The sequence below is a fragment of the Betta splendens genome, chromosome 9, assembly GCF_900634795.4.
Source record: "Betta splendens chromosome 9, fBetSpl5.4, whole genome shotgun sequence".
NCBI classification, from domain to species: domain Eukaryota; kingdom Metazoa; phylum Chordata; class Actinopteri; order Anabantiformes; family Osphronemidae; genus Betta; species Betta splendens.
In genome coordinates this window covers 21612903-21630475 of record NC_040889.2, presented here as the reverse complement: position 1 = coordinate 21630475, position 17573 = coordinate 21612903, and the positions used below count along the sequence as shown (strand labels likewise).

Genomic DNA, 17573 nt, shown 5'->3' with positions numbered 1-17573 from the left:
CAGTAGAAACTTTACAGTATTAGCTTCGTACTGAGCTAAAGCTAAAACCTAAACAGACAGACAGGGACTGAGACAAGCATCTGCACTGGTCGCTGCTTTCTGTACAATATGATGTTGAACAAGAATCCTTCCCTTCCTTCCTTTATTTGCACCACTGCTTGGTTTGTGAGCTCTCTCTCTCTTTGCACAGCTCTGTGCCACTGGTTTCATGCTGAGGGTGTGTTGTGTCATTTGTTGCTATGCTTCAGCTCCAGGCATGTGGACCCTTACTCTTTTTATTTTTTTTACCCGCTGCCTCTCTGTCAAAAGGACTAATAACCCTGTCACAACAATAGACAACACAGCATGAAGCACCGTGTTAAGCAGAAAAAATGCCTTTGGTGTGTGTGTGTGTGTGTGTGTGTGTGTGTGTGTGTGTGTGTGTGTGTGTGTGTGTGTGTGTGTGTGTGTGTGTGTGTGTGTGTGTGTGTGTGTGTGTGATCGCAACACTTTGTGTTTCTCTTCTGGAAAACATAACGAGTAGTTTATTTCCCTGACGACGGGATTTCTCTGTCCAGTGACATAAGAGTGGCCGGCGTGGGGACAGAGTGGAGCTCATGTAGATGAGCCGGTGCCGGCTTTGCCGCAGTCTCACTTCGCCTCCTCTCCTGTCCCCCCTGTGCCGCATGAGGGATCCTGTTTCAGCGCCCGTGCCTGTCTGGGAGGCGTGAAGGCCTCAGACAGTAACAAAGCACAGACGGACACGCTGGCCGTGCCCTGTGCCGGGACCTGGTCTCCCTTCACCCCCGGTGCCTTCTGAACGGCTGCTTCCTCCACGCACGTAGTGAAGAGTGTTGTTAGCAAAAAAAAAAAAAAAAAAAGAGCGTTGTTAGCAGCCTCCAGTATCACCAGCAAATACTAATTCTCAAACTGCACTATCCAAAATCCTGAGGGAGGATTGAAATGAGAGGAAAACTGAAACGACCACCACCGAACGCTCGACTTTAAAATGCTCCTTGTTTTCAAACTAATAACCAAACTCTGTCTTTCTGTCCATTTTCCTTCTCTATTCCTCTACTTTATGTGTCTCTCACATCCTCATGCCCCTTCCCCCCCTCTCGCTCCCTCTCTGCATTTCACTTTTAGGCTGATGCTGGCAACAGTTTCCTGCGGGCGGCCCGATCTGGCAACCTGGACAAGGCCCTAGAGCACATTAAAAATGGCATCGACATAAACACAGCCAACCAGGTGAGAGGATGAAGCCTCCATCAGCCACAGATGTTGAACTGTAAAACATACGTTTTGTTGTGCTGTGTTTTAGCTGCTGGAAAGAACAGGAGATAACTGAATATTTATGACTAGTCATGTTCTTGACTTCAAATCTTGCCACAATTTACTTCTCTGTCTGACTATGTGCTTTTAACTGATTAAATTAAATTCCGGAGGTGGGTGGGTTGCCTGCTTCAAAAGAGAGCAGCAATATGAGACCAATTTATTTAATGATATCTACACTGAGTTAAAGCTTTAGTCATTTCTTTTTAGACTGATCTGAATACATACTGTACGAACTGCAGCATTAAGTCATTTGGTTGAGCTGTTTCTTCCCCATATTATGAATGTAACACCATTTTCCTGTATGAATACTGTGATGTTACTGTGTGCACTGTGCATGTGTCCAACCACTGTGCACGTTTGTGTGCCTGTGCAATAATTCACTGTCCCGTCCCGTACAGTGCGTGCATGCCCAGGTGCACTGTTAATCAGTTTACGGCGCCTCAGGGGACGGCGATAAATGGGGCGGGGGCTCCTACCGGACCTCTCTTCAATCCTGTCTCCTTTCCTCTGCCGGTAGTTCCGTGACTGTCCAGTGGGAGGCAGTGCCTGTAGCCCTCAGGCTACTGACACTGCATGTGTGTCTGAGAGAGAGAGAGAGAGAGAGAGAGAGAGAGAGAGAGAGAGAGAGAGAGAGAGCCGTGCTGCAGTCCTCCGGTTCATTTATCTAACTTAGTCACAGCTCCTTCTGTTGTATACGTTTTCTAATTGCTTGTAGAGCTTCTGTCAGGTTTCTATGAGACGTTTTCATAAGGTCCATAGCAGACGCCATATGACACATGACACAGTTATAATGTAACAATGTCATCATGATGATGAGGGGAGACGCTCCATGGAGTAAAAACATAATTACATGCAGAGCTAGAAACACAGAAAAGTTTGTTTTGAAGTCTAGCAAAACAACACTTAGTCGTCATGTTTTAATTGTTTTCATTTATGTTTTAATCGAATCTACAACATTCTGGTCTTACCTGGAATAACCACGCACACACGCACACACGCACACGCACGCACACACGCACGCACGCGCGCACGGATGTTTGTCCAGGTGGAGGCATGCTGTGTTCCGTTTTCGGCTCCGCCGCCGCGTCTCCTTGTGCTGGTGACTGTTCTCTAACTCGACCTTGATTTTGCTGTTTGTTTTTTTTGTGTTTTCTGGCGTTCTCCTCCTCCTCCATCGCTCCCCCCTCCCCTCCTTCTCTCCTCTGTCTGCAGTAGAGTGATGGTGTGCTGTGGTCTCCCCACTCAGAGGAATAATATCAGTGGTGTGGGAAAGGTCCAACCTCACATGTCCTGTGCGGCTGAAGGAAGGCTGTGTGAGGTCAGACCTATCCCACACGGCTCGTATTCTTCCCAGCCACGAGACCAGCGGCCTGCCATCCCCCTCCAGCCCCCCCCCCCCCCCCCCCCCCCCCCCCCCCCCCCCCCTCTCGTTGTCATGAATCAAACGAAAATGTTTGCGTCCCGACTTTCATCCCTGTAGACGTTGTTCTCACTAACGACCACTTTTGATTCTGAGAGCTCTGCATGCGCACCTGTCCAGTGTAAGTATTTGCCTGCGTCCGTCCGTGTGTGCTCGTCACGGCGAGAACGGGTCCCCGTTTCCCAGCCGCCGCCGCGGTCGACGCGCGGCCGTTCCTCCCGATGCGCGTGCTGCGCTGGAGTGTTAAGTCTGCTCTGCTCTCTCACTCAGAATGGGCTCAACGGGCTGCACCTGGCCTCCAAAGAGGGCCACGTCAAAATGGTGCTCGAGCTGCTCCACAATGGAATCGTACTGGAGACCACCACCAAGGTAAAAGGTCATCACTCATTTCAAAACTGCCAACGATGTATCCTGCAAGACATGGTGGTTACATGGGATTAAAGAACAACACAGTAGTCTACCGCCGTATATGCTCGAGTATACATCACCTGTGAAGTGGGTTGAATGCACATTGTGAAAGTGTCCTGTATGTGTGTATTTGTGCAGAAGGGGAACACGGCCTTGCACATCGCAGCTCTTGCGGGGCAGGAGCAGGTGGTCACAGAGCTGGTTAACTATGGGGCCAATGTCAATGCTCAGTCCCAGGTGAGATAGTCGCTGCTCCCACAGCAGCGATCGCAGGAAACGCCCGTCGCTCCTGACCTTTTGACCTTGACTGTGAAGCCGCTGTGGCAGCTGCTGTTCCATCCGTTAACACGGGTCTTTGTTCCTGTATTTCTGTGCCTCCTCTCTGTACGTGCATCCCTGTGTATGTGTGTGTGTGTGTGTGTGTGTGTGTGTGCGCCCATCCGTGACCGTCTTCCTGTTGCTGTGTTTGTGTCTCTCCTCTGCTGCTGCCGCCGCCGTGCGCGTGTTTCTGAGACAGAAGGGTTTCACTCCACTCTACATGGCTGCACAAGAAAACCATCTAGAGGTTGTGAAGTTTCTTCTGGAGAACGGAGCCAATCAGAGCATTCCAACCGAGGTACCGAAGTGCTGAGAGAAAGTAAACTCCTAAATCTTTGGATCCCATCTCTGCTGATCCACACTTCGCGCTGTGTTTCCATTCTCTGTGTCATGAGCCTCTTTGCTTTTTGCCTCTCGCCTCTTCGCTCCGCGCGTCGGCCGGTCTGAGTCTTTTCTCTGCGCCGCAGGACGGGTTCACGCCTCTCGCCGTGGCCCTTCAGCAGGGACACGAGAACGTGGTAGCCCTGCTCATCAACTATGGCACCAAGGGAAAGGTCCGCCTCCCCGCCCTCCACATCGCCGCGCGCAACGACGACACGCGCACGGCCGCCGTGCTTCTCCAGAACGACCCCAACCCCGACGTCCTCAGCAAGGTGTGTGTGCGTCCGATGGGAGGAAGGTGTGTGTTGCGTTTGCGTGGTGTGTGCTTCTAAATTGCATGAGACGCCTGTTCTCTTCCTGCAGACTGGATTCACACCCCTCCACATCGCTGCACACTATGAAAACTTGAATGTAGCTCAACTTCTGCTCAACAGAGGAGCCAATGTCAACTTCACTCCAAAGGTAAAGGAGGCGCATCCTCCATCGTCGCTCCTCCTTGTCTTAGTTGTGTTTACATGTGTGCGCTTGTGTCTCTTCACAGAACGGCATTACTCCTCTGCACATAGCATCCAGACGGGGGAACGTGATCATGGTCCGGCTGCTGCTGGACAGAGGGGCACAGATTGATGCCAAGACTAAGGTGCGGCACGCATTTGATTTCTGATTGATTCACTGGCTCTTGTGGTTTTAAACCGGACCCGTCACTTACTAAAGTGGTGTTTCCTGCCTGTGCAGGATGAGCTGACCCCTCTGCACTGTGCAGCCAGAAATGGTCACGTGAGAATTATTGAGATCCTGCTGGACCATGGAGCCCCCATCCAGGCCAAGACTAAGGTAGGACGCAAGCAACAAGAAGGTTTTACTTCTCGGTAAAAGTGGTTTCATCTCAGAACTCAGTGACGCGTGGACATGTTTTCTCGTTTTGCAGAACGGCCTGTCTCCCATCCACATGGCGGCACAGGGGGACCACGTTGACTGTGTCAAGCAGCTTCTGCAGTACAACGCAGAGATCGATGACATCACGCTGGACCACCTCACCCCTCTGCACGTGGCTGCACACTGTGGCCACCACCGCATGGCCAAAGTGCTGCTGGACAAAGGGGCCAAACCGAACTCTCGGGCACTGGTAGATCACCCAGTCTCATACAGTTTGTCATTTCAAGCAATGCCGTTGCTTTGTGGTGTGACAGCAACGACTTTGTTTTTGCAGAACGGCTTCACCCCTTTGCATATTGCTTGTAAAAAGAACCACATGCGCGTGATGGACCTGCTCCTCAAGCATGCAGCGTCATTAGAGGCTGTGACTGAGGTGATGGATCATAATAGGAATCTCCAGTATGAGCATGCACGTGTATTCAGGTGATTCTAATTAACTCAACGGTGCTCTCATTCCAAACAGTCTGGCCTGACCCCCCTCCACGTGGCGTCGTTTATGGGCCACCTCAACATTGTGAAGATCCTGCTGCAGAAGGGCGCTTCCCCCAGTGCCTCCAACGTGGTGAGTGCTCATCAGGAACCTGATGGCGGCCACGGCGGTGCTGACGTGAAAGCCGCGGGTCTCACTACCTGTTTTGTGTTCGAGCAGAAAGTGGAGACTCCTCTGCATATGGCGTCTCGTGCAGGACACCACGAGGTGGCAGAGTTCCTGTTGCAGAACGCAGCTCCGGTGGACGCCAAGGCCAAGGTGGTGGCGACGCTGAGAAGGTCACTGTCGATGTCCGTGCCTGTTTCGCCTTTCTAAGTGCTCCTCCCTTTCTGAACCAGGATGACCAAACACCCCTGCATTGTGCTGCTCGAATGGGCCACAAGGAGATTGTGAAGCTGCTGCTGGAGCACAAAGCGAACCCCAACTCCACGACCACGGCCGGACACACGCCTCTACACATCGCGGCCCGGGAAGGACACGTACAAACCATACGCATCCTACTGGACATGGAGGCTCACCAGACCAAGATGACCAAGGCACAGTGGATCCTTGTGCATGTCCCAACCCATGAGCAGTCATATTGAGATCTGTGCTAATACTGTCTCCTCTGCCTCTATAGAAAGGCTTCACTCCACTGCACGTGGCCTCAAAGTATGGCAAAGTGGACGTAGCAGAGTTGTTGTTGGAGCGAGGGGCCAATTCTAACGCAGCAGGAAAGGTGAGGTGGCAGCTGGCTTAAATGAAGAAACCGGATCATGCTGGATGACTGCGTGCTAAGGTTCTGTTCCTGTTTCTCCAGAATGGCCTGACTCCGCTGCACGTTGCCGTTCATCACAACAACCTGGATGTTGTAAACCTGCTTGTGAGCAAAGGGGGGTCTCCTCACAGCGCAGCCAGGGTAAAACGCCTCACAGGCCTCGAGTCGACACACAGAAAACGCTGAGTGAAATGTTCAGTTTAGAAACACACTCGTTTTTTTTTCTGAACGCTACAGAACGGATACACCGCGCTCCACATAGCGTCCAAGCAGAACCAGGTGGAGGTGGCCAACAGCCTGCTGCAGTACGGAGCTTCGGCCAACGCCGAGTCACTGCAGGGGGTCACGCCTCTGCACCTGGCCTCGCAGGAAGGAAGGCCTGACATGGTCTCCCTGCTCATCTCCAAACAGGCCAACGTCAACCTGGGAAACAAGGCAGGAACCGCAGCCACGCGAAAGAAAGCTGAAAATGGAGCCTCCGTGTGGGTCTGACGTTTGTGTCTTTGCTTGTGTTGCCTTCAGAGTGGGTTGACGCCCCTACACCTGGTGGCACAAGAAGGGCACGTTGGCATTGCTGATATCTTGATGAAGCAGGGAGCCTCCGTCTATGCTGCCACACGAGTAAGTCTGTCTGTCTGTCTGTCTGTCTGTCTGTCTGTTTGTCTGTCTGTCTGTCTGTCTGTCTGTCTGTCTGTCTGTCTGTCTCTGTCTGTCTGTCTGTCTGTCTGTCTGTCTGTCTGTCTGTCTGTCTGTCTGTCTGTCTGTCTGTCGTCCATGTAGACATTCAGCCTCCAAATCTAATCCAGTATAAAGCTCATTAAGACTCAATAAAACTGATTTAGCGTTGACCACCGTTTTTCCGTCTCTTCTCAGATGGGTTACACCCCCCTCCATGTAGCGTGTCACTATGGCAACATCAAGATGGTGAAATTCCTTCTGCAGCAACAGGCCAATGTCAACAGCAAAGCGAGAGTGAGTGCCTCCCCTCGGCTCTGGAGGAAACTACAGCACACTGAGGCATCATTGAAGGGAGAACCTTCACTATTAACGTAGAGGTTTTTGCACATGGGAAAAGCTGTTTTCAGTAAACTTTTGCATGATAAGCAAGATATTTAATGAGCTGTGTTCTTGATGCAGTGATTCCAGAGCCCGTGTTGACTTGTGTCTCCGTTGCAGCTCGGGTACACTCCTCTGCACCAGGCGGCCCAACAGGGGCACACGGACATTGTGACGCTGTTGCTCAAACACGGAGCCCAGCCCAACGAGACCACCACAGTAAGTATGAGTCTGACCCCCGCCTCCCCGCGACTCAAACCGCGTTTGGTGCTTTATCAGTCTGCTGGTGTCTGTCCGTCAGCACGGCACGTCGGCCCTGGCCATCGCTAAGAGGCTGGGCTACATCTCTGTGATTGACGTCCTTAAGCTTGTCACGGACGAGACCGTCTCAATGGTGAGAGGCTGCCCGATACGGGACTATGTGATATTATGTGATCGTAATAAGCACGTACAAGTGCTGGCTCCATGTGTGATGCCTCGTGTCCTGGATGTGTCCCGCAGGCGACCACAGAGAAACATCGCATGAGTTTCCCGGAGACGGTGGACGAGATCCTAGACGTCTCTGAGGATGAAGGTACAAGAACGTGACTTTAAATAATATGAAACAAACTGTTGAAGCCTTAGTGAAACTGGTCACACAAATATTCAATTGTGCCAATTCCCTTTTGCCCTTTTTTTAGGAATTGCTCATCTAACATTAGGTATGAATGTCTCCTTCTTTCTTTGCGTGGCCTTCATCGTAGTCGTTGTGAGAACGTCCGTGTCTCCATTCCAGTCTCACCCGGTCTCATCTGTACCTCGCTGCTGCTCTCTCCCTCTGTAGCGGTGCTCGCCGTGATGGCGGCTCTGATTTGTCATTGGCATGCACCCATAGCACCCATGACTGTAGCCTTATTACTGTATGTCCCTGCAATAACACCTCCATTCTCCGACTCTCCAGGTGTCTTTAATTCACTCTATTGACTGCAGTATTAACACAACAACGTACAGGTCATCCCTAGACCGTTTAGACTCTGTTTTTTTTTACTTAGGTCAAGTTTTGGCAGAATAAAGTCGTGCAGGTTGGAGTTACGTCATAGTTTTGTGTCTTTGAAGGAGTATTTGCTAAGTCTACAGTTGCCCTTCGTTCAGCTCAGTGGAGGCTTTCAGCCAAATGTCTGGATTTGCCAGCATTCGAAGTCTGGCCAGACATTATCTACTGTCACATTTGCAACTTGTTTCTGCTGCCTCCACGTCACTTAATGAAGTTAGCTCCCGTCTCCTGAACAGCGCCAACAAACGATGAGCCAGGACGTGATGTCTTGATATTTGGTCCTCCGATAATTGCAGTGGCAGATTTCCACTGTTGCCCTAAATATAGCGAGTAGCTGCGCTGCCGCCTGAAAGCCAGTGTGGTAAAGTGATACTGGCACACATGCAAGGTGGGCTGCGCAAGGCATGAGCTGACTCATAGGAACCTGTGGGAAGAGTCAAACATAGCGTGACGACACCTCCCACGCGGGGCGCAGACCCCCGCCCAGGCTTTCCATACGCACGGGGAACATTCACCTTTGCCGCTGGTGAATTTCCGATCATTGCTACGCGTTCCTGGGGGGGTAAGTAACCAAACTCCACCGACTGCTCGCGTCAGGACGTTGAACTGTTCTGCTCCGAGGCGAGCTGACAACAGTTGTGTCTGTTTGTGGTCCGACGGCAGTCTGACTCGGTCTGTGTTTGTGTTTCACTCACGCGTTCCCGTTCAGTGGAGGAATTTCTGCACTGGACGACATTTTTGCACTGACATTGTGCTGATGCATGCTCCCAGAGATGGTGTCCTATGTACATGTAGACTATTGATGCCTTTAACTAAGATTTTTTAGCTTCACGCCCCAAACTACATGTGTGTCATCTCTTAGTCAGCAGGCTGAGGTAACAGCTGCTCACACTGACCACTCCTGTCCTCGTACCCTACATTTTAAGTGTCTGTTGTGTAGTAGCTGCATTTTAGTTTGTAGCAGTGAGACCAGAGTCATGTCACCAGTCTAACCTGTAAACCCCATCCCCTGTGTCCTGGGTTGTCATGTTGTCTAACTCATCTAACCGCTCGTTAATCAACCTTGTCCTTTTCTTTTTTCCCCTTTCTCTTGTGCTATTTCACCAACCTGACCACGGTCTGTTCGCTCTCTTTGGCATGTTGTTCTCTGAAGGAGAGGAGTTCTTGGGGACTGAAGGGGCCAGGTACATGAAGATGGATGACTTGAAAGACCATGATGACGATTTCCTCTCCCCCAAGAAATCACTGGAGTACGAGAGAGGGCTGGGAACAGCGTAAGGGGGGTTGGGCTGGGAAGTAGGGGAGAGAGCCAAGCTGATAGGCACAAGCTCGCTGGTGGATAGATGGAGGGGGGTGCACCACAGATAATTAGTACACACCAGGGTGAGCACTTGGGAGGAGGTGAGATGTGCAGAAATATCCTCAATCTGACATGTTGTTCTTTTTTCACACAACAGAAATTACTCACCAGCCATTCCCAGGATCCCCAGAGTCTCCCCAGAGACTGTGATGCTGAAGGAGCACGAGATGGACCAGGTACCTCATCAAAATGAGATATATTTTTAAAATAAATTGTCAAGTTTTAAGGAGTATCAATAAAAAATGACACTTTAGGTAATTGTCTTTGAAATGAAACTCTGTCCTCAGTGGTTTTTAGAAGTTCAGTGATATATCTTCTCATCATGTCTAATGAACAGATTCCAAGCTTCTATGCTAAACAGTGTTCTTTTGTCTTCTGTCAATCTAGCAACACACTCCACTTCCACTGCCCAAAGAATACGACGAGGACTCTCTGATTCCAAGCAGCCCCGCGACTGAGACGTCGGACAACGTCAGCCCGGTGGCCAGTCCCATACACACGGGGTCAGCACGGCAGTAGACGGCTCATTAGAAACAACTCTAAACTGACTTTAATCTCTGTGCGACGTCTGATCTGGGAGCTGAGTGGCTGAGTCTTTGTTCCATTCACAGGTTTCTAGTCAGCTTCATGGTGGATGCTCGAGGGGGCTCAATGCGGGGCAGCAGACATAACGGCCTACGGGTCATCATACCACCCCGAACCTGTGCGGCCCCAACCCGCATCACCTGTCGCCTGGTGAAGCCACAGAAGCTGACCACCCCCCCTCCGCTGGTGGAGGGAGAAGGCCTGGCCAGCAGGATCATCTCCCTGGGTCCGGCCGGCATGCAGTTCCTCGGGTCAGTAAGCGAACTGTGTCTTTATTCTTTTGGAGAAAAGTGGTTTATTTGCAGCTTTAGTGAACAGTTCTGTCATGTAACTTACAGACCGGTCATAGTGGAGATCCCCCACTTTGCTGCCCTGGGGCGCGGTGACCGCGAGCTCGTGGTGCTGAGGAGTGAGAACGGCTCCGTCTGGAAAGAACATCGCAATCGCTATGGCGACGAGGTGCTAGAAACGATCCTCAATGGGATGGATGAAGGTAAGGGTTTCGTGGCTGCACGCTCAACCCCCGATGCTCGAGGGTTCACTTGGGTCTAATCTGACCTTCCGTTTCCAGAGTTGGAAAGTCAAGAGGAGCTCGTGAAGAAGAGAATCCGCCGCATAATCTCTACTGACTTCCCCCTTTACTTTGCCGTTGTGTCGCGAATCCAACAAGAGAGCAACCTAATTGGTCCAGAGGGGGGTTCGCTGACAAGCAAACTGGTGCCGATGGTCCAGGCCACGTTCCCCGAGACGGCCGTCACCAAGCAAGTGCGCCTGGGGTTGCAGGTGAGCTGGGACGATGAGGAGAAGGAAGGAGAAGACAGACAGAATCTTTAATGCTTGTGTTGCCTGCAATAAAGCATGGATGTGATCGACTGATCCTGCAATGAGCGGATCAGATCCTTGTGCCAAGTCTTTTCGGATTTAGTTCTTTTTGTTTTATTTTAGATGACACCTTGCCTTTTATTTTGCATTTTGCATGCACTTGGCACCTTTGTACAGTACAACTATGGACTCATTTAGTGCTGAAATGCTTCTGTTTTTTTTATCTTTAGTGATGTTTTCCTGGCTAATGTATTTATGTCTTGAGAATCTCTGTACTTTACTCTTAACATGACTTAGTCTTCCAGCGTTTTAAGCCTTCTGATACCAGTGTCATGAATCTTTTAGCCTCCTTTGGTTGTGCAGCTGCACATTTAGGGTCTTCATATAAGTATTCAAAAAGATACATACCAAAGACAACAGACACTATTCTTGTCACACTCGATAGCAAATGTTTCAAATAGAACATATCTAAAAAGATCCTTGAACAAATGCACTTTTCAGTACAGCATCCCATCTTTCTGCCTGTTTTGTCAAGTCCAAGCAGCTTTACATCTGTTCTGGCCTTGTCCCTGTCTAACATCATCAAATCAAGGAAAAAATTATATCATTTTACTGGGCTGTTAACTTGAATCAGTGTTGCTACAGTTTTCTCAGACTTTGGCTTCAAAGTTCACGTTCTCTCTCTCTCTTCCTTTGTCCTATTCCAGTCCAACACTGATAACATTATTTCATGATTTTCTGATCCAAACTTGACACTGACAGAGAGATGGGAACTTGTGACTCCAACGTCGGCATGCGCTTCAGTAAATCCCAGTGGACCTTCTGCTGCATGTTTTGGTTTAACAGCCGTGCTTCAGACACATGAATGAACTGATGAGAAGCTTCATGTCTTGTAAAACTTGCGACCACAAAAGCCTTAAAGAAGATAGTTTTTGTAACTCAATGCAAGTAAAACAGACATGGTTATGATTTTCAGCATTTCCTTGCACTTTTATTATTCCGAATGTTTAGACACATATCTAATAAGCTAACGTTTGTTGTAGTCATCATGTAATAAGTGGCCTTGTGAAACACAGTATTTTATAAATAACCGCTCTGTATTAACAGATGTAAAAGCTTCATGTTAAAACATTGTTACATTTAATAATAAAATGTATTAAGTCCTAGAACCTATTTGTGTTGCTATTGTTTTTCCATATGAATAATTTAAACTTTAAGGTATTTTATTCACTATGGACTTTTTTCTCTCTTTCTCTTTGACTTTTCACGTTTTGCTGCTCCTCTCTTTTACCCTTTTCTTTGTATATTCCCACATCATCAACCTCCCCTGATCTCATCCTACTTGTTATCCCTGCACCTCCAAATCGTCACTACCCGTGCACGCTCTTCTCTTTTTTCGTTCTGTTCGACAACGTCGTCAAACCTTGTGCCCGTGCTGCTACCTTGTCTCTCCATCGTGTACTTGAACCTCAGGCTCAGCCAGTTCCGGATGAACTGGTCGCCAAGCTGCTCGGTAACCAGGCAAACTTTAGCCCCGTGGTCACCGTGGAGCCTCGGCGGCGCAAGTTCCACCGACCCATCGGCCTGCGCATCCCTCTGCCCCCGTCGTGGAGGGACAGCCCCCGAGACTCCGGGGAGGGTGACACCACCAGTCTGCGCCTGCTTTGCTCTGTCATAGGTACTGCATGCCCTGACGCGTGTGTTTGTGTTGCAAGGAAGGACTTGTGTCAGTGGTTTAGTTGGATGTGAAAGTGTTTGTTTCCTAACAACACTATCGCCACAGTTGTTGTACTTCACGGCTGTTGCTACGGCCATATTGCTATTACATCATCCCGTGTGATTCCCAGGGGGCACAGCTCCTGCCCAGTGGGAGGACATCACTGGCACCACCAAACTTATCTACTCCAATGACTGTGCCAGTTTCACCACCAATGTTTCTGCACGGTAGGCGCAAACAGATGCCAACAAAACTGAGCGTCCAGCATGTTAGCGAAGCACAAACCCAGAAAGTGATGCTGCGGCTGCGTGGCTCTGCCTCCTCTCAGATTCTGGCTCGCAGACTGCCCTCGGACCGCCGAGGCCGTCGCCTTTGCCAACCTGCTCTACAGGGAGTTGTCGGCGGTTCCCTACATGGCCAAGTTCGTGGTGTTCGCCAAGATGAATGAGCTGCGCGAGGGTCGTCTGCGCTGCTACTGCATGACCGACGATAAGATGGATAAGACCCTGGAGCAGCACGAGAACTTCACGGAAGTGGCCCGGAGCAGAGACATAGAGGTGAGTGCGGAGACACGAGGAGCCCATCAGGATGGGCTCAGACTGTGTTAGAAGTCTGATGAAGTCATAAGGAACACTGATATGTTACACATTCCTTCATCTTGCATCTTGCAGGTGATGGAGGGAATGCCGCTTCACCTGGAATGTTCAGGGAACCTTGTGCCGGTGAGGAAGGCCACGCAGCAGCCTCGCTGCTTCAGCTTCCAGGCGTTCAGAGACAACCGCCTCCCTGTGTCCGTTAAAGTACGACCGTTCCACTGTCCGTTCCAAATCTGTCCTCAGCTCTGACATCTCCTCTCCGCTGATGGCATGCGTGTTTGTTGTGTCTGTGTCCAAGGTGAGAGACAGCAGTAAAGAGCCCACTGGATTTCTATCTTTCCTGCGCAAGTCCACCAAGTATGAGGACAGCCAGCATGTGCTGTGTAACCTCAACATTAGCATGCCTCCGTGTATCAAGGTAAGACGCTCACGGTTGCTTGTTGCACTGTGTTGAACGTGTCATATAGGTTTGGCTTCAGTGGTGCTCGCTTGTCACCAGCAGGTTGTTGGGAGTGAGGATCGGAGAAGAACCCTGACTCCACTGGCTCTGAGAGAGCGATACAGCGCCCTGAACGAGCCTGCTATGGGTATGAGCCTCTCACACGCCTGTAGATAATATAATAATATGATCAGTTTGGGCGCGAGCAGAGTTTCAGTTGTGCTCTGGTGTCCGCAGCATCGATGAGCGCGATGGAGCGGACAGAGCTGAAGATGGCCGTCATTGCAGAGCAGCTGGGGCTGAGCTGGGCTGGTGAGTCGGCGTCAGCGGACTCGCTTTGCCTGCATGTGCTGCAAACCGTGTTTGTCCTATGTATGACAAGCTTGTCTGGCTGAGCACTGATCAAACGAAGTCAGGACGTGGCCACCAGCCAGAGAAATTAATTATTTTCCATTTCCCTGCCAGGAGCCAGAGCTGTTTTACAGAATATCAGCGAGAACATGACATGCCGTATCAGTGTTTGTTCCGGTGACTCAGGCTAAATGATATTAATATTTCTACTGCTCAATTGCTCTTATCTGTCTTATTTTCCGTGCAGAATTAGCGCGCGAGCTGCAGCTTAGTGTGGATGACATCAATAAGATCCGTGTGGAGAATCCAAACTCCCTCCTGGAACAGAGCTCTGCTTTGCTCAACCTGTGGGCCACACGTGAGGGTAAGAGGGCCAAAAGTGAGTACAGGAGTTCCTTCAAGAATCTCTCATCCGTATATTTTTTATGTCTCTGCCTCATTTGCTCTGAGAACCACTCCCCTGCGTCATACCCCCCCCCCGTCTGTGCTTGTGTGTCTCCACTGCAGTGGAGAGCCTGTACACGGCTCTGAAGAGTATTGACCGCATGGACATAGTGAACATGTTGGAGGGCCAGCAGCCTCAGCCCGCGAGGCAAGGCTCCCGCGATCTCAGCAGACGCCAACACAATGAGAGGGAACACCTCTCGCCTGGCATGACCAACGGTGAGACCCCTCCTCAGATCCCCCAGTGCATCCAGTTCATCTTGGCCCTTTTGATTTGACCCTCAGCCACGTTTCCTAAGAAAATCCCCTTACACCAAACTTATTTTTCCCCCTTCCTGAATTTTCTCTATTGTCCCTACATTTATTTATTGCCTGTGATGCCTTTGTATAAAATCTGCAGCAAACATTCACAATTTGCAAGAATTTACTCCAACAACGTGTAGAGGGACTCAGGACACTCCTACTGTACCACAACCTCTCCTTTTACACAAGTTGTTTATGTTTATTGTTGAGGGGGACCCTGGAGTTTTATAGCAATGTATTATATTAGGACCATTAGTTCCAATGTTTACCCTCCATCATTAATATTATAAATAGCTTCTAAAGACTTTAGAACCATAATAAAGTTCACTCCAATTCACCTCAATAATAAATGGTGAAATTATAACATGGAGCAAAAAACTTCAGCTGGTCTAATTATTAAATACATTTTTACCAAAGACACTTTTTTAGTGTTCATTTTGCGCAGACTAAGAGATTAATTGTGAGCTCATTATTCAAATTTAGATGTTTTAGATTTTACTTTAGCTTTATTATGTTAAACAACAGGTTGTCATACATGATCAGTTGTCAGCCTTTTACTCCTTTACCTCATGGTTTCCTCCACACATGCATACTCTACATCTTATTGACTCCAGTTTCACCTCTGGGCCGGTTTAAGCAAGCTGGACCAGCGCACCACATCCGTGTGACAGGTAACAGGCCCTCTCAGTGGAAACTGGAGCAATAACCAGAGATGTAACCATGTATATGTCTTCGACCATGAGGGTCGAAAGGTGAAGAGGGAGACGTTCAGATCACGGCTGCAGTGAATCTGACAATGATCTATCTGTCATGTCTTTCTGTCTGGCTTTGTGTCTCCCAAAGGCTGTTCCTGCTTTGATGTTACTGTGTAAAACTCTTGTGGTAATCCCCCGAATAGTAATTCTTCTGTATTTTAAAAATAGTCACAGTGATCATTTACCGTGCTGATAGAACATTTAAAGGCACAGTAACCTAAAAAACACTTTTTATTTTTTGATTTTTCTAAATGGAAGTAGTTATAGTTAAATTAAACCAGAAAATAAAAACATTTTATAGGCTAATGTTCTACAGGAAGTTCAATTAGTCAACAATGAACAACTGGACCAATTAAAATGAACTTGTCCAGCTCAGTCTACAAAAAAAACAGCAAGAATAAAGTTAGAGGAGATCAGTGATACATGCAGACTTTATTTTATCTTTCTCCAGTTTTGCTTGTTTTTCTCTGTCTTGCCAAATTGCCTATTCCTATATCCCAAGTCTCTTTACTTGCACCGCTACTGTAGGTAAGCACATGTCTGAGTCTTGTGCAGGTTTAATCTCAGGTGTATACACTAGCTGACAGAGTAAGACCCCTCCTTTAGGTAGCTGTCTGCCTGTGGCTGCATGGTGGCTAGTTGGAGTCTGTTTAGGGCTAATGTTGGTGCACTGAATGTCCTTTTGGGAGCCCTGTTGTCATTCCCTGTGAATCTGTCCCTCTCTGTGTGTTTCTCTGGACATGTCATCTGCAGCCTAGCCGCCCTAGTTTTCCTCCTTCTCACTCCTCTCCGAACTCTGACCTCATGCCGACCTCATGTTGACCTCTGACCCACATTGTTTCTTTTTTTTTGCGACTCTACTCGTGCATTTTGTTTATTTGTGTGCACTTGAAAATCCCCGTTTTTTTAGTGTCCACTCTGTGACCGATACCCCTCACACAGACTGTCTACTCAGCACCCACTGGGATGGGGGAGGTGACCCTCACTCTCATCACCTTTTTATTCATCCTTCCTCCTCTCTTTGCCCTTTATCTCTTTGACCATCCCTCCTTCCCCTGCCTGTCTGCATGTGCATGTGACTGACTTTCATCGCTCATCGCCGCCTGTGCTTGCATGGAGACACTGGGATGACGGGTATTCATAGCACTAGCTTGCTGGCGCTGCCGCCTCAAACGCTGCCTCAGCACCTAATGCTTCTTTACCAGTACATGTGTGTTTGCTAAGCACGACTTGGGCTCCTCAGTGGTCCCTCCTGTGGGTGGTTAAAAAAAAGACCATAGGCCTTTTTTGTGAACCTTGACTTGTATTTGTCCTGTACATGTACGAATGTTGTGGTTGCTTTGTATGTTTCTGATTTTACGGGTCATTTTGTGTAAATTTGTTTGCAATGCTTCTGTGAGTGCCATTTGATGGTCAGTTTGATGTTGTTCCTCCCTTTACACTAGAAAAACCCATCAGTCAGCCTGTGTGAGTGTAAACATACGTGTTTATCACTGTTCAATGTCTACAGGTATGTTTTATTTGTTTTCCTGAGCTTCAGTTTTGTGTTTTCTGTGTATTTATGTCTCTCAGTCGGGCTCAGGTTGTCACCTTCATGTTCTGCAATTTTGTTTTCACCCATGAAGATATATATTTTTTAATTTAACAAATGTGTTTCTCTCATCTAATGGAGTCGTTTACTACGATGAAGAGGGAGGACTGACAAACTCATTCACTAATATCATGAGTCACATTTCAAGCTGTAAATAAATAAATAAGTAAAACAGAAAATCATTGACAGATGAAGTAGTCAATATAATAAAGAGTAAAATATATTAATCTTATCAGCAGGGAAATCAATATATTAACAATTGGGGCTGATTTCAGCTGATTTTCTTATATACAGCTGACAGCAGCTGAGGAGCTGAAGGAACGAAAGTAGGACGAGAAGTATTTTTGGCTGCGTGGTGTCACAACCATCTCTTGCAATCTCAGCAGTAGCCAACAGTAGTTCAGCCAAGTAAGACTCAAGTCCCCAACTCTCCGACACTGTACAGTATACACATCCAGTCAGCCTCCCTCTCTCCCACTCAGCTCCTCTTCTTGCTT

The 17573-nt window shown here is 48.7% G+C and overlaps 1 protein-coding gene across 21 annotated transcripts in view; it reads left to right on the top strand.

Annotated features, from left to right (window-relative positions):
• Positions 1-17573, top strand: part of ank1a (ankyrin 1, erythrocytic a) — a 58632-nt gene that overhangs the window by 31192 nt on the left and 9867 nt on the right. For 10 of the 21 annotated variants that reach the window (XM_029162181.3, XM_029162180.3, XM_029162175.3 and 7 more), the window contains 36 exons: positions 1126-1227; positions 3005-3103; positions 3281-3379; positions 3660-3758; positions 3928-4113; positions 4205-4303; positions 4383-4481; positions 4577-4675; positions 4770-4967; positions 5052-5150; positions 5241-5339; positions 5427-5525; positions 5606-5803; positions 5887-5985; positions 6067-6165; positions 6262-6459; positions 6547-6645; positions 6898-6996; positions 7201-7299; positions 7382-7474; positions 7582-7654; positions 7761-7781; positions 9267-9387; positions 9571-9649; positions 9861-9976; positions 10085-10551; positions 10630-10841; positions 12354-12558; positions 12728-12824; positions 12926-13154; positions 13269-13397; positions 13492-13611; positions 13693-13780; positions 13870-13944; positions 14231-14362; positions 14491-14646. In XM_029162181.3, coding sequence (XP_029018014.1) covers positions 1126-1227; positions 3005-3103; positions 3281-3379; positions 3660-3758; positions 3928-4113; positions 4205-4303; positions 4383-4481; positions 4577-4675; positions 4770-4967; positions 5052-5150; positions 5241-5339; positions 5427-5525; positions 5606-5803; positions 5887-5985; positions 6067-6165; positions 6262-6459; positions 6547-6645; positions 6898-6996; positions 7201-7299; positions 7382-7474; positions 7582-7654; positions 7761-7781; positions 9267-9387; positions 9571-9649; positions 9861-9976; positions 10085-10551; positions 10630-10841; positions 12354-12558; positions 12728-12824; positions 12926-13154; positions 13269-13397; positions 13492-13611; positions 13693-13780; positions 13870-13944; positions 14231-14362; positions 14491-14646 — 4681 coding nt within the window. The remainder of the gene's footprint in view (positions 1-1125; positions 1228-3004; positions 3104-3280; positions 3380-3659; positions 3759-3927; positions 4114-4204; positions 4304-4382; positions 4482-4576; positions 4676-4769; positions 4968-5051; positions 5151-5240; positions 5340-5426; positions 5526-5605; positions 5804-5886; positions 5986-6066; positions 6166-6261; positions 6460-6546; positions 6646-6897; positions 6997-7200; positions 7300-7381; positions 7475-7581; positions 7655-7760; positions 7782-9266; positions 9388-9570; positions 9650-9860; positions 9977-10084; positions 10552-10629; positions 10842-12353; positions 12559-12727; positions 12825-12925; positions 13155-13268; positions 13398-13491; positions 13612-13692; positions 13781-13869; positions 13945-14230; positions 14363-14490; positions 14647-17573) is intronic. The other 11 variants (XM_029162182.3, XM_029162173.3, XM_029162186.3 and 8 more) reach the window with 9 other exon arrangements.